At 41.7% G+C, this 15146-nt stretch overlaps 1 protein-coding gene across 1 annotated transcript; it reads left to right on the top strand.

Moving 5' to 3' along the window:
* The first annotated feature begins 11226 nt into the window (after nucleotides 1–11226).
* On the top strand, nucleotides 11227–12171 carry LOC112809851 (olfactory receptor 2T1-like). The gene has a single exon (XM_025853229.2). The coding sequence runs from the start codon at nucleotides 11293–11295 to the stop codon at nucleotides 12169–12171; it is 879 nt and encodes a 292-aa protein (XP_025709014.2). The 5' UTR covers nucleotides 11227–11292.
* Nucleotides 12172–15146: the final 2975 nt, after the last annotated feature.

The raw sequence follows: 15146 nt of genomic DNA, 5'->3' as shown, positions 1-15146 counted from the left end.
CCAGTCAAGAAATGGGAAGAAGACATGAACAGACACTTCTCCAAAGAAGACAGACAAATGGCTTCTCCAAAGAAGACATTCTCGACGTCATTTGCCATCTGGGAAATACAAATCAAAACCACGATGAGATACCACCTAACACCGTCTAGAATGACTAAAATGAACAACACAGGAAACAACAAATGTTGGCAAGGATGTGGAGAAAGGGGAACCCTCTTACACTGTTGGTGGGAATGCAAGCTGGTAGAGACACTCTGGAAAACGGTGTGGAGTTTCCTCAATAAGTTAAAAATAGACCTCCCCTATGACCAGCAATTGCACTACTAGGTATTTATCCCTAAGATACAGATGTAGTAAAAAGAAGGGGTACATGCACCCCAATTTTCATAGCAGCAATGTCCACAATAGCCAAACTGTGGAACGAGCCAAGATGTCCTTCAACAGATGAATGGATAAAGAAGATGCGGTCCATATATACAATGGAATAGCCATTGAAAGGATGAATACCCAATATTTGCATCAACATGGATGGAATTGGATGATATTATGCTCAGTGAAATAAGACAAGCAGAGAAAGAAAATTGCCATATGGTTTCACTCATATCTAGAATATGAGAAATAGTGCAGAGGACAATAGAGGAATGGAGGAATAACGAATGGGAAGAAATAAGAGAGGGAGTCAAACCAAGAGAGACTATGGATTCAGGGAAACAAACTGAGGGTTGCAGATAGGGAGAGCATAGGTAGATGGGGTAACTGGGTGATGGGCATAAATTTGGGCACGTGATTTGATGAGCACTGGGTGTTTTATGCAACTAGTGTATCATTGAACATTAAATCAAAAACAAATGGTGTACAATATGTTGGCTAATTGAATTTAAATTAAAAAAAAAGTAATAGGAGAGATGAGTTCTCTGTGTGGTGTTTATATACTTATAAAGAGAGACGATAATAAAAACTTAATTAAATTTCATTTAGAAAAAGAAATAAGCGTTGGTGAGAATGTGCAGAAAAAAGAACTCTTGTGCACTTTGGTGGAAATATAACCTAGTCTGTACTGAGGAAAACAGTAGAGAGTTTCCTTAAAATTTAAAACTAGAACTCTCATATGATCCAATAATTCAATTAGTGGATAATTACCCCCAAAATGTAAACATTAATTCAAAAATATATATGCACCTGTTTACTTATTGCAGCGTTATTTATAATAGGCAAAATCTGGAACAATTCAAGTATCCTTCAATAGATGAATGGATAAAGATGTGAGATATATATATACACACTTACACACACACACACACACACACAGACACACACAATTACTTAGCCATATAAAAGAATGAAAGCTTGCCATTTGCAACAACATGGACACCTAGAGGTTATTATGCTAAGTGAAGTAAGTTAGCCAGAAAAAGACAAATACCATGTGATTTCACTCATAGGTGGAATTTAAGAAACAAAACAACTTAAAAAAATCAAAAAGAGGGAAAACAATCCAGACTTTTAAATATAGAGAACAAACTGGTGGTTGTAGAGGGGAGATGCAGAGGGGTGAAATAGATGAGCACTAAGAAATTTACAGAATTGTTGAAACATTATATTGTACACCTGAGAATAATATGACTATATGTTAATTATACTTCATTTTAAAAAAAAATAATTATCCATATGAAAGCATCAACATGTAGTGAGTTCTCTGATTAAACAGATGCCCCTGAAGAGCCTTGGAATTCTGTGTTCAAGTCCCCAAGGTCCTCAGGTGGTGGGTCCCAGAGGTCTGCTCTAATAACGCCCTCCACACCACGATTCTCAGTGAGAGCTGATTAGCTTGAATTTGTGTTGTCTGCCCAGGGAAGGTTTCTGTCGCTTAGGGCTACCCACAAGGTGTTGTCTAACAGTATGGGCTGGGAGGAAGTGCTCAGAAGCCATCTCATGACTTCTCCAAAAAACACACAGTTCAGAACAGTTGGATATCTCCATGGGTTCATCTTCCTTCATTCAGGTTATAAAAGACCAGACAGAAATGACAGATTCTCTCAGTTCTCTGTAGACACAGTCTGAATCACCATGGAAAATTGTTTCACCTTTCTGCGGTTTGGTCTTCCCCACCATTAATTCAAAGTCTGGAGAGCAATTTCATACAAATAAAAATAATTATCTGAGCTCTCTCCAATGTAAGAGAGTATGAAAACTAGCTTTAAGTTCTCTTCAATTCTTTAGGGATGAGCTAAAGCAAAAACACCTTTTCTGACAAATTATAAATGTAGTTAAGTCCAGCTAAACAGCCTGACATCTTAAATATTAATGGTTGATTGAAGATAATCAATTTATATTACAGTATTTACTACTTAATAAGTATTATGGTTATAAAAATGAAAATAAAACATAAAAGAATTACACAACACACATCGTCTCAAGATGTAAATCCCTCTTCCATTTCTTTTCTGTATAAAATATATAGTTCTATCATTGCAATTATAGTTTATATTCTACTTTATGATTGCATTATTTTCATAAGATTCCTTTGATATTGCTACACATTTTAAGTAAATGTCATTTTCAAAGGATTGATACTCCATGGGATGAACTTAACAAAATTTAATTTCCTATTTCCCTATAGCTAGGCATTTGTTTTCACCCCTTTTTGTGCAGAGAACTGGATCATATGATCTTGTGGCATATTTTTCTTATAATTCCTAACACTAGAACAGCTCAAGAATATAGTCCATGACTCGAAATACAAGCCCACTCTTGGAGACAGTTAATAAGCATTGTTGGGTACACAAAGAGTAAGATCATATAGGCAGAGCAGAGATATCAGGGAGAAAGAAGTACAAAGCCATAAACAGGGATTTCCCTGACTTTAGTCATCGACTAGATTTACACATAAGGTATGTACAGGTGGGTTATTCAGGGGTATTATTCAGTGGGTAGAGAGCACATGCATGAAGGCTGTTAATGATTTTTATCTCACTAACTGTTCTTGGATCTCGAGTTAGTTCACAATGATGGAGTAAGTCCTTAGCTGAAGCTAAGGATAGAAGAACCACAATAAAGTAAGAAGAAAAATGAGGGAATAGAGAAAGCATAGCAAAGAAAAATGAGGTCATATAGAAAGCATAGCAAAAAAAAAAAAAAAAAACCATGGTAATGCCCATAGCTCCTTAAGCATAAAGGAAAATTTGACAATAAGTCTGAACAAAAAGGTCATGCACTTTTGGAAAATAAACTCATTTCATTTCCCACTTAAAATCCATGGTGACATCAGTGTGCATAGATACCTCAATTGCTGGCTATACCTTCTCTAATAGAATAGTAGAGCACTGGTCTATGAAGCACAGAAAGTAGCCCGGTGAGGCCTATGGTGAAGAGAAAGGATTCTTTCTCCAGGGACTTCTGCTTACACACTCTCCAGGACTATTTGTCCACTTGGAACCTTGGAACAGGCAAGATCTCAATATAAAAATGTTAAAAGACAAATGCAGTGGTTTCTATTAGATTTCATAAGATCAAAAGTAGAATGTTCCACAAGTAACTTCCAACTCTAGGAGCCAAAAGACCAACATTGCATCAGGTTATGATGAGTGGTAAATAAATATATTTTGAATGAATAAAAACAAGAATGAATGAAAATTCTTCATCAACAAAATAGGTTTAGATCTGGTTAAAATATGAATAAAGTTGGCAGATGTGGGAGCCATTACTGATCCCAAACTCAGTGCTCCTGGGCAAGATACTTTTCTTTTGGAGTCTCAATTTCCATCTCTGCAAAATGGAAAAATAGCATTCATCTCACTCTGTTGTATTAATTGATTTTATAAACTCTGAGAGCACAACAATCTTAACTCTGAGATCTGTGTGTATTCAATATCAGCAGCAAACATTTGACTCTCTGATGCAAAATGGCCTAAAGAAAAAATGAAGTAATCAAGGAAAGGGATATTAGATGCAGACCATATTTTATAATCTTTTTTATACTATTCAGAGATAGAGTTTCATTTATTATTTGACCTGGGATCACATCCCAAGACAACCTTGAACATCAAGCTAGTTAACCTTCTGAATTTGTTTTTTCATCTGTAAAATAATGATCTATTATCATTTTCATTATATTAGTATGATGATAAATTGAGATAATGTATTAAGTGTTTAATACAAAATGGGAGATAAAGAAATATTAGTTTACTTCCCACTCTACTTTTAGAATTGAGGAATAAAAACCCATTAGGGCAATATGACCAAAAAAAAGCTATAAATAAAATCAACTTCAGTAGATATTTTGAAGGAAAGGAAGATAGGAGGGAGGAAAAGAGATAGAAATATTGACAGGGGTGAGTGAGGGAGGGAAGAAAGGAGGGAGGGAGGGAGGGAGGGAGGAAGGAAGGATTTTTCTCTGCATCTCTAACTGCTGACTGGGGAGCAGTTTCCCCCAGACACAGAGATGACGCTATGTTGATCTAACCAATGGTATCTAAGCCTGCCAACAAATACCCTGTGTATATAGAGCTTTGAAACACTAAAGTGGGGGCCCTGGAGCCCCTGTAGACACTGAATTATGACTGATGTGTTTTTCCATAGGAGCCACCACTTGTCCAGAAACTATGGACTTTACCTCAGACTTTGACACTTGTGTTTATTTAGAATTCTTTTCAATCCTTATCATTTCCCCTTTCTGAAGCTACTTGGCCTGCACAAAAAAACTTAGGCAATACTTAGGAGCCAGCAAGGAGAAAATCACTGGCTCTCAGTTTTGGAAAACATCCTGTCCAACTTCAGGGCCTCAGGTGACTGCACAGGTAAGGAAATTGCTCTCCTATTTGTATAGAATCCTAAAGGATGAGGAGCCACAGTCTTCTTCAATCAGCTATTTTAGAAGAAAACAACTTCTCTGCCAGGACTTCTCATTTTATATCCATTAATCATAGGGACTTTGTTAAAGTGCTAGTACAGGGGAAGTAAGAAGTCTGGTTAATTGCCCTCCGTCTTCTTTTCTTCTTATGAAGAATTTTCTTTAGATGTTTCCATCTAGGTTTTATTTGAGCACAGTCTACAAATTACTTGCCTTGTAGTTAAAGTAGGTCTACTAACTGGCATTTCTACAATTAATCAATTGAGTTATACTGGCTTTTGGTGGCCATTTGCACACCAGTTTTGAAGAGGTGAGATTTTAGAGAGCTGTCAGAATGTTGTCAAAACAAAATGACATTATACAATAAGTAGTGGCTTCTGGTCAGACTGGATTTGAGCCCTCCACTCTTGTATGTGCTATCTCTGAACCTTGGCTTTTTACTCTATAAAATGCAGATAATAATACCTATAGAACACATGCAATTAGCACACCCAGCACAGTCCCGGCACATAGCAAGCTAGTGGGTAAAAATATTAAAGCCATTTGTGTATCCAACTGAAATCCCAACACCATGTTAAGTCATGGAACGAAGAGATTCTTTCCTCTCCTGAACAGCTCACAGGTCAGATACCCTGGCACTGAATTCAGATTTTGCCCATGGCTACAGAACATCTGAGCCACATCCATGAGAGCCCACCACCACCCTTGTGTTATAAAAGAAAAATACCTGCCAGTGCTTCTATGTACATCTCACAAACCTAAATGCTCACCAGAAGAACTGGCTGTTTGTGCCAAGCTGTCCATTGCTTAGGAAACACCTGACTATGTTTGGATCCTATAAGACCCAGGCTAAGGTGTTTTGATGCTCTAAGTAGATGTGAATTTTCACTACTTTAAAAGCATCTCCTTTAGTGAACTTCATGAGCTTTGGTCTTTCCCTTCACTTCTATCATGAGTTGTGTTAATTCAATTAATCATTCAACAACATAGTGCCAGTCTTGGCACTATGGACATTGGGGGCTGGTTAATGTTCTGTTCAGAGGATATCCTGTGAACTGTAAGATGTTTAGCAGAATCCCTGGCTTCTTCCCACTATATGCCATCCCTTCTTCTGAGCTATGACAACCAAAAATGTCTTCAGCCATTTACAAATGTCCTGTGGATGAGGAGGCAAAAATCACTCCTGGTTGACAATCTCTGTGCTAGAGTGGTTCTCAGACTTTAGCAAACATTGGACCAACTGGAGGGCTTGTTAAAACAGTTCTGAGCCACCACCCAGTGTTTCTGATTTGATAGGTCTATGTGGGGCCTGAGAATTTGCATTTTAAAGAATTGGCTAATGCTACTGATCTAGCGACCACATTCTGGTCTAAGGAGATCTCGGTGTCAAAAGTTGGCATATCTGTTATTCCTCTGTCTGTGAAATCCCTATTCAGTGTTTCCAGATTTGCCTGCAGATTAGAATCACCTGGAAACCTAAGCCTTCCAAAGACCTGGCCATAACACAGACCAATTAAATGAGGCATATACATTAATAATTTTTGAAGCTCCTCAGATAATTTTGTGCAGATTTGGGGACCAAATAAAAATGCCATTACCTCATCTGGGATTTGAAGTTTGGGGGCTAAGTAACATGACATCCCAGCACACATATCCTGTAAGTCTCAAAAAACACAGTTACATCAGGAGCACTGATCTATGAGGAACTGCGATCTTAGTCTCTGTGGGTAAGAAAATAGGGCAAATGCATTTGTGGATTAAGGAGTGCTAGGAACAGACCGCAGGTCACCCTATTTGCAGTAAAGGTGGATAAGGCATGCTGTGGAAAACAGAGCTCTAATGGGAAAATGGGAAACTTTCAGAGGTGCCTTGTTGTAAGGAGATGGATGTGTGGCCTCAGCTTTCACAGCCTTCCATGTGGACTCCCCAAGGGAGTGTTTCAGTTTCTGAGCCACAAGCTGGAGCCCTGAAAGGACAAGGAAGAAGAAGTCAAGAGACTGAGCCTCCTGATGGAGACTGCACATTGGGACAATGTGAGGTGAGTGAGGGAAAGATGGGAGGTCAAGAGATAGGGAAGTAATTTAAAACCCTCACCCCCATTCAGGCAGCCCCACATTTGACAATGGGCAATTCCACAACTTCTGTCAAATTTTCCATCATTTAAAATCTCTGACAATCTGACTGTTGTTTAATTTTTGTTTTTCAACACTATATTTCACCATAAATGAGATATCTTGAGTTGTAAAAATCAATGCTGAGCTTTATTTTTAAAAGAAAAAGAAAACAGTTAAACTGTAGGCAGATAGAAATCATACCAGTACAGATAAATCATAGGAGAAAGAAGAAAGAGTAGGCCTAGAAATACCTGACAACATAAAATGTGTTGTTTACATTTTTCATTCTAGTGGTTTTTCAATGCCTACTGCGTACTAGTTCAGCTCTACACAAGCTAGAGGTGGCAGGAATGGAAAAACATATCCTTTTCCTTTTGGGAACAGTCTGAAAGAAAAGGAATCACCCTAAATAATTATTCTGAGACATGGACACACATGTACTTCATACATTGCAATGCAGGTGTGTGTGTGTGTTAATAGTGAGAAACTGCCATGAAAAGAAAAATCAATAGTGTCAGGAAAATCAGTAATTTCTAGGAACTGTTGCTTATGCACAGCCCCACAAAGGGGGTATTAAATTCAGTTGGTGATACCAAAAGACAGCCACAGAGGTAATAGTGTTTACATGGGCAAGTTTGTGTTTATTTCATCTAGTCACCACACACATCCCATAAGCATTGACCAGGGTCCATGCAAAGTGCTTTCTTTGGAGAAATATAAAACAAGGAATGGACAGAGTCCTTAGTCATAAGTAATACCCAGTCTAGGTGTTCAGTGGAGGAGCCCTCCCCATCACAAAAAAACACAACCCCTTCCAAGGTTTTTGAGAACAAAATTTGTAGAAGGGAAATCTCCAAGTAGGAGGGACTAGGAGCTCCTTGTAGGTGGGTATAATTATTGATCGTATGATTTTGCAAAACTAATTTGCTTAATTGAGGAAGGGAAATATTCTAATATTTACTGAATGCTTATTATGCAAAAGGCACAACCTGAACATTTTTCTAATTCAATACTCACAACAACCCTGAGAAGCAGGTATCATAACCCCATTTTTATATAGAGAGATATGCAGAGGCTGCATTATAAAAGTGGCAAGAGCTGTGGTGTTAATAGCAGCTGAAAACCAGTATATTCCTCCTGCCTGACTGTACACCAAGCACTCTACAGGTATTAACCACTTAATGCTCCCAACAGATCCAACAATTCTGAGACAAGGAGACTGAAGCTGAGCAGCCTAAGTTGCAGAGGTAGTGAAGCCGGGTCTTGAACCCAAGCAAATTAACTCCAGAGACTAGGTCCTTAATTGCAATGGTTTAAACTTGGTAAAATCTGCAAAGGACATTCAGAAAACTCTAGATCAAATTGTTATAGATTCTAAACATGTGAGTTCTTTCTTTCATTTGCCTTTGTGGAAAAGAAAGGAAAGGAAAGAAAGGTAACTGATAATAGAGCTCTAGGAAAGAGGTCTCCAGTCAGGGGTGATTTTTCCCAGCAGGGAACATTTAGCAATGTCTGCAGACAATTTTGTTTGTTACAGAGAGGGAATGCTATTGGCATCGAATGGGAGAGTCCAGAGATGCTGTTAAATGTACTGCAGTGCACAGGATAGCCTCTTATAGCAAATACTTATCCATAGTAAAATGCCAAATGTTCTAAGAGAAAAGCCTGCTCTAGAACAGTTAGGAGGATTTTTGGATCTGGCCTGGAAGTTCAAAAATTGTTGACCAAAGCTCATTGTTGCTTATGGATAAAATTGGGATGATGGACTAGGTTTCCTCCAGTTGTAAAATCTAGTTTCATAAGACTTTTGAGACACCAAACAACACAAGCTTTGTCTACAAGATGACAAAACAGGGAAAACATGAAAAAATTCTCTTCAGGGGAATGTTTTCAAATGCACCTGGAGTCTCATTTTATGTCAGGTTATGGTGAAGTGAACAGATCAGGAGATGATTGTCATCAAAAAGGTAATTTTCTATAGCTCCCAAGAGGAGGAGGCATGCCACACCATGCAAGGCCACACAGGAAAGAAGCACCAGGGTTGGTCAGAAGGCAGAATGAATGAGGAGAAAGCATAGGCAAAAGCTTTTGCTATAATTTTTGTGGGAAAGATTGGGTAAGGCACAGCTGAGCAGGTTTAGGATTGGATAGTGAGAATAATTTTGGTGGGCTTTGAGCTATAAGTGTGGTCTATAGTTGTCTGGAACCTGTCCCTGGGGTGATTATGGCAGAGGGATATTGTTCTGGACTGATATAGGGAGGAAGATGGGGGTATGGACTCAGGATTGGTTGGTTTTCACACCAAAGACATTATTCCCTGCAAGTTGTTCACCATCTTTATGAATTAGCAAACCTAAGAGGGACAGTCCCTTCCCGGGTCATCAAGGACTCAAGATGTCAAAGCATCATAAAATATAGAAAATAGATGCAATATATCATATCTTCACTAAAAGCTCATCTTGAATGTTTCAGTTTAACAGTGTTAACTTCTTATGCTCAGCTCCAGAGAGAAGCTTTGGGATGGGCGCTGCTATACTCTGAACACATTTGATTCATCGCTAAGGAATCTATAAAACCTGGAGTGAGCATCCTGGAAATGATGAAGTTTAAGGCCATAGATAAGATGGGTCCCTTAGCATAGCAAGGAATGCCAGCATGAGCAATGAGGAAAATATTTTCTTGGCATAGCTCCCTGACACCCACCTGTAGGACCTAGGACAAGCCCTGAATTCTAAGCTCCTTCATACCTTTACCAAAAACTATGGGCAGTGGATCTCAACTCAGACCACATGTCAGACTAGCCTGGAAGCCTTAAGAAGGACAGGTGCTCAAGGGCCCACTCCCAGGAATTAGATTCAGGGAAACCGGAAACACAGATCACCCATAGATTGCACAACTCTGCTGGTGATTCTGAAGGACATGCAGATTAGGGCCACAGTCTGTCACATCTCTGACATGCCGCACATCCACAACACTTTGATGACCCTCTAGTCCTGTCTCAGTGACCCAATGGTGTCAACCAGCTCCAACATTCTCTCATATTCTCAACTCATTAGAGAATATTAGGAAATTCATTTTATTTATCTTCTTTCTCTCCAAGTCATTTGCTATCTCATGCACAGAAATATAAGCTAGAAATCAAAATATTCTCTAGGATTTGGGATCCTAGAACCAAGGAAGCCAGCAGGCCACAAATTCTGGGAATTTGCCTGGTGGGCAGATCTCTCTGGCTCTCTTGCAGTGGTGTGTTTGGTCTGAGCTTGTCCTTCATCCATACCTTCTAAAACTGCCTTTGGGTGACTCCTTTCTCATCATAGCTTAACTTGACATTCATTGAAATTGACTTTACCTGAACAAAAGTAATTCAAAAAAGGAGAACTTTAAGGACCCCAGATACTTCCAAGGGAAACTACTGAAACTGGTTTACCTACTCCTATTATGAAGTTCACAGGTTTATACTTATAATGAGGCTTATTCTCTATCAAAAAAGTTCATAAGGGATCTTCCTACTAAGGTAAAAAGACTGCTATAGCAAATCCATTGAAATGAGGTAATATTATGAGGATAAGGACAACATACTGCCAGAAATCTGCTGAAGAGCAATTACTGCTTCTGAGCACAAAGGGCATGTTTTAGGACTCCTGGGGGTCAGTATGACAAGGTCAAGATGGTACTGCACAGCTGCACTAGCTGATAAAATGCACCCTGTCAGTCACTGTCATGGGCTCTCAGCTATTTCTAAGAAAAATTCATCACATGGATCCTCGTGTACCTACAATGAGAATTTTGAACCATATAATTCACATATTTGTGGATTAGTTCTTAGATTTGGCATGAAAGTGTCTTTAAAATTTTGTTTTGTGTGCATATTTACTTATGTGTTTATTATTGGAAACATTGCTAAGTGTGTATATTTCTCAAAACATGGGGTGTTCTAATGTGTTGTGGTTATTTTCTAGCTTTTTAAGATGGAAACTTTGATCATTAGTTTTCAGTCTTTCCTCTTTTTTTTTAACACATATATTTTGTGTTTTAAGTTCCCCTCTGGCTGCATGCCAAGTCTTTTATAGTAGTTTTTCATCAAGAAAAATGCCAACCCTATAAAAATTTGCAGACCTCTCACAGCCCCTGTGCCAGCTTACTTAATTGTTGACCTTTGCTGTTTTCATCCATCACCCTCTCCCTAACTCAGAGTGGATGCTTCTGAGCCCTTGGTGAGTTGGTTTTCTTCCTCCCCACAGTGAGCCTTGGCAGGAGGTAGGCAGAGGGCCCTGGAACTACTCCTCCACTGTCGGCTTTATCCTCACAAGCCTTTTTAATGAGAGCCCGATGGACCTGTTCCTCTTCAGCATGGTTGTGATAATCTACACACTAGCCATGGCTGGCAACACTGCCATGGTCTTCCTGATCTGGGCTGATACCCAGCTCCACACACCCATGTATTTCCTCCTCAGCCAGCTGTCCTTCCTAGACATCTTCTTCACCTCAGTCACCGTCCCCAAGATGATAGCAGGCTTCCTCTTTGGCTGGACTAGCATCTCATTTGTGGGCTGTGGGGCACAAATGTTTTTCTTCATGTTTCTTGGGGCTGCTGAGTGCCTCCTGCTGGCCCTCATGGCCTATGATCGCTATGTGGCCATCTGCAACCCTCTGCGCTACCTGTCACTCATCAACCATCAGACCTGTCTGCTCATGGTGGCTACCTCCTGGCTGGGAGGGTCCATCAATGCCTCCATCCAGACAGCACTGACCCTGCAGTTCCCCTATTGTGGCTCAAGGAGGATTGCACACTTTTTCTGCGAGGTGCCTTCACTGCTGAGGCTAGCCTGTGCTGACACAGCTGCCTATGAGCGATTGCTCTTTGTGACAGGTGTTGTGGTCCTTCTGGTGCCCATTGCCTTCATCACCACCTCCTATGCCCTCATTCTGGCAGCAGTGCTTGGGATGCACTCCGTGGAGGGGCGTCAGAAGGCCCTAGCCACCTGCTCCTCCCACTTAACAGTTGTCAACCTCTTCTATGGGCCCCTCGTGTATACCTATATGTTACCTGCATCTTACCACTCTCCTGGCCAGGATGACGTAGTGTCCATCTTTTATACAGTCCTCACACCTATGCTGAACCCTGTCATCTACAGTCTCAGGAACAAGGAAGTGACAGGAGCAATGAAGAACATCATAGGGAAGTGTGGGGTGGGGAGGACTGCTTAAGACTCAGGAGAGGGGGTCCTCCTCCAGGATGTCCCTGTGGCTCCAGGAGTCCATTCTAGGATTTCCTTCTGAGTTGAGAAGTCAAGAGCCCCAAATCCACATGAAAGGAAGTAAAAGAGGCTGCCCCTCCTTCCCTTCCAGCTGCTGCCCTCCCCTTCAGAGAGTTGTCCAGATCGTCAGTTTCCACTTCTCACTCCCCTCCTCCACCTCAACAAACTCCAGTCTGGCTTCTGTTCCAGACATCCCTTGCTACTTTTAGCAATCAGTCATCATCTCTGTGTCACTAAATGTCCAAGGACATCTCTTCTCTCCAAAGGGCCCCCAAAGCCCTTCATCTATGGTTATTTCCCCAAATTTCTCCTTTATCCCTCTCCTCCAGCTGCACTGGCCCTCTTGTTGTTGATCAGAATATCTAAGTGCAATTCTAGCTTGTGGTCCCTCAACACAGGGTTCCTGATGCCTGGATGCTTTCCTCCACATTTTTGTATGGCTTTCTTCTGCACTAGATTTAGGAACTTTCAAATGTGATTATATCAGAGATGCCTGCACTAGTCACCCTGTCCAAAATGGTATCCTTATTGGAGTCCACCATCTCTTTCTAATTTAATTTGTGTATTCTATTTTTCTTTTTCCCTTTAGAATGTGCAATTCAGGGGATTTGAGGCTGACTTTTAGTATTGTACTTTTAGTATTGTACCCTCATCGATAAATATTTGTTGAATGAATGGACAAGCTGAAGATTTCTTACCTAATTCCAACAGCATTTTCACTGTTGTTAGTTTCCTTGAAAATCTTTCTTCCTTTGGTGGTGACACCACGTTTCTGGTTTTTCTCCTACTCTGGCTCACTCCTTCACATTAAGTGATAACCTGGTGCTAGACCCTTCTTTTCTCAGTCTACTGTCTCTCAAGTCACTCTCATTCATGACCATGGTTTCAAGTTACTACCTAACACCAAAGTCTGTCATACATATTATAGGCCACAACATGTCTCCTCCAAGCTCTTCACCACCCAGCTCCACCTCAATACCCACACTGGATGTTCCAGAGTCATCTCAAATTCATCATGCCAACAAACAAAGTCATGATATCCCCTTCAGGGCTGGTAACTGAGTGAATGCTTCACCAGGTCAGTAACTGAGTGCATGCTTCACCAAGTCAGTAACTGAGTGAATGCTTCACCAGGTCAGCAGGTTTCTGTCACCACCCACATCTAGTCCCTCACTAAATCCTGTCCATTTGACCTTCACTCCTTACCTTTCCATGAGATGCAATCCTTGGGGTTGCAACTACCACCATCATAGTCCAAAGACACAGTCATTCTTTACTTGGATGATGCAGGAATTTCCAAACAGTGTTCTCTGCCCTCTCTCACACTACCCCACATACACAACCACAGTTTTTTTCCAGGATGTGTCTGCAAACACAAATCTAAGCACATGCCACCAACTCCACTCATTAACTTCCCCTTAAGTCCCCTTAGCATTTCCTATTGCTCTTACATATATCACTGTCTAACATAGAAGGCAGCAGGGAAGCAGGGAGGGAGGAAAGAACAGTCCCTGATTGCAGTCTAGTACCTCCAAGTTAGACCATAATTTATCATCTTGAGTCTTTGATTATAGAAGGCAACCATCATAAGAGATGCCAAAATCACTTTCTGTTTTCTTAAGACATCCCTAAAAGTCTTCAAAGGCCAAAAGTCATCCTTAAAGTTCAATCTGCATCTTTTTACTGAAGCTAGATTAATTTTCTCTAAATTGACACTTCAAGAACAGCATAGGGAATTGCATTCTCACCCAAACACTTCCACCATATTCTCTCTCCAAAGGAAGAATTTACTCAGGGAAGAGTGAATTCTATTCCAAGGGACTGTGTGGTCAAAATCTTATAAGTACAGGGGGCGGAGCAAGATGGCGGAGGAGTAGGAGACCTAGATTTCGTCTGGTCTCAGGAATTCAGCTGAATAGGGATCAAACCATTCTGAACACCTACGAACTCAACAGGAGACCGAAGAAGAGAGTAGCAACAACTCTCTGAACAGAAAAGTGACCACTTTCTGGAAGGTAGGACGTGCGGAGAAGTGAATCCCAGGCGATATTCGGGAGGATAGACGGCGGGGGAGGGGCCTCCGCCGGCCGCTTCTGGCAAGTGCTAGAGCCGCGGAGCACAAAATCGGACCTTTTAGAAGTTGGCTCCGTGGAGGGACGTCGCTGCAGTGGCTAAGCGGGGGGTGGAATCCTCCCGGGACAGTGTGGTCTCAGGACCCTCGGGGTCACAGAGAGACCGGGGGTGCCTGAGTGCGCCAGAGCTCCCAGGTATCAGAGCGGGGAAGCCGGCTGCAGAGACGGAGCAGAGTCGCGGGCTCTCAGCTCGGGGTTGCCATAGACTGTGACCCGCGGCCCAGTCGGGGCACGGCTCCTCCAGCAGGGACCCAGCAGGCGGCAGATCCGGGGAGACTCCCCTTCCTTCCCGGGGAGGAGCGGTGCGGGAACGCACTGCAGGGATCTGCTGGGTTTGGAGACTCTGCGCGGGGTCGGGTACCAGAGATAGCAACGCTCGGTCACAGGCCGGGTGAGCACGGGGCGCGGCCGGAGACCGGGGACACGGAAGTGACTGCTTTTCTCTGGGGGCACACTGAGGAGCGGGGCCCCGAGTTCTCGGCTCCTCCGGGTAGAGATTGGGAGGCCACCATTTCTGCCCTGGTCCTCCAAGGCTGTACGGAGAGCTTGCAGGGAACAAAAGCTCCTGAGAGCAAACCGGAGCAGCTTCCTTAGCCCGGACCGACAAGGGCGGGGCAATTCCGCCTCCGGCAAAGACATTTGGAAACCACAGCAACAGGCCCCTCCCCCAGAAGATCAGCACAAACAGCCAGCAAGCCAAGACCAAGTTGATCGATCAAGGAGAACGGGAGAACTCCAGCGCTAGGGGAATACTGCACATAGATTCATGGCTTTTTTTTTTTTTTTTTTTTAA

This window comes from Callorhinus ursinus, unplaced genomic scaffold (assembly GCF_003265705.2).
Source record: "Callorhinus ursinus isolate GAN/ISIS: 27379988/994484 unplaced genomic scaffold, GSC_fseal_2.0 scaffold105, whole genome shotgun sequence".
Classification (NCBI taxonomy): Eukaryota; Metazoa; Chordata; class Mammalia; order Carnivora; family Otariidae; genus Callorhinus; species Callorhinus ursinus.
This window is presented reverse-complemented; position numbering and strand designations above follow the sequence as displayed.

What these genes read in the sequence shown, in the direction of transcription:
- LOC112809851 (XM_025853229.2), top strand. Translation starts at nt 11,293, where the DNA reads ATGGACCTGTTCCTCTTCAGCATGGTTGTGATAATCTACACACTAGCC.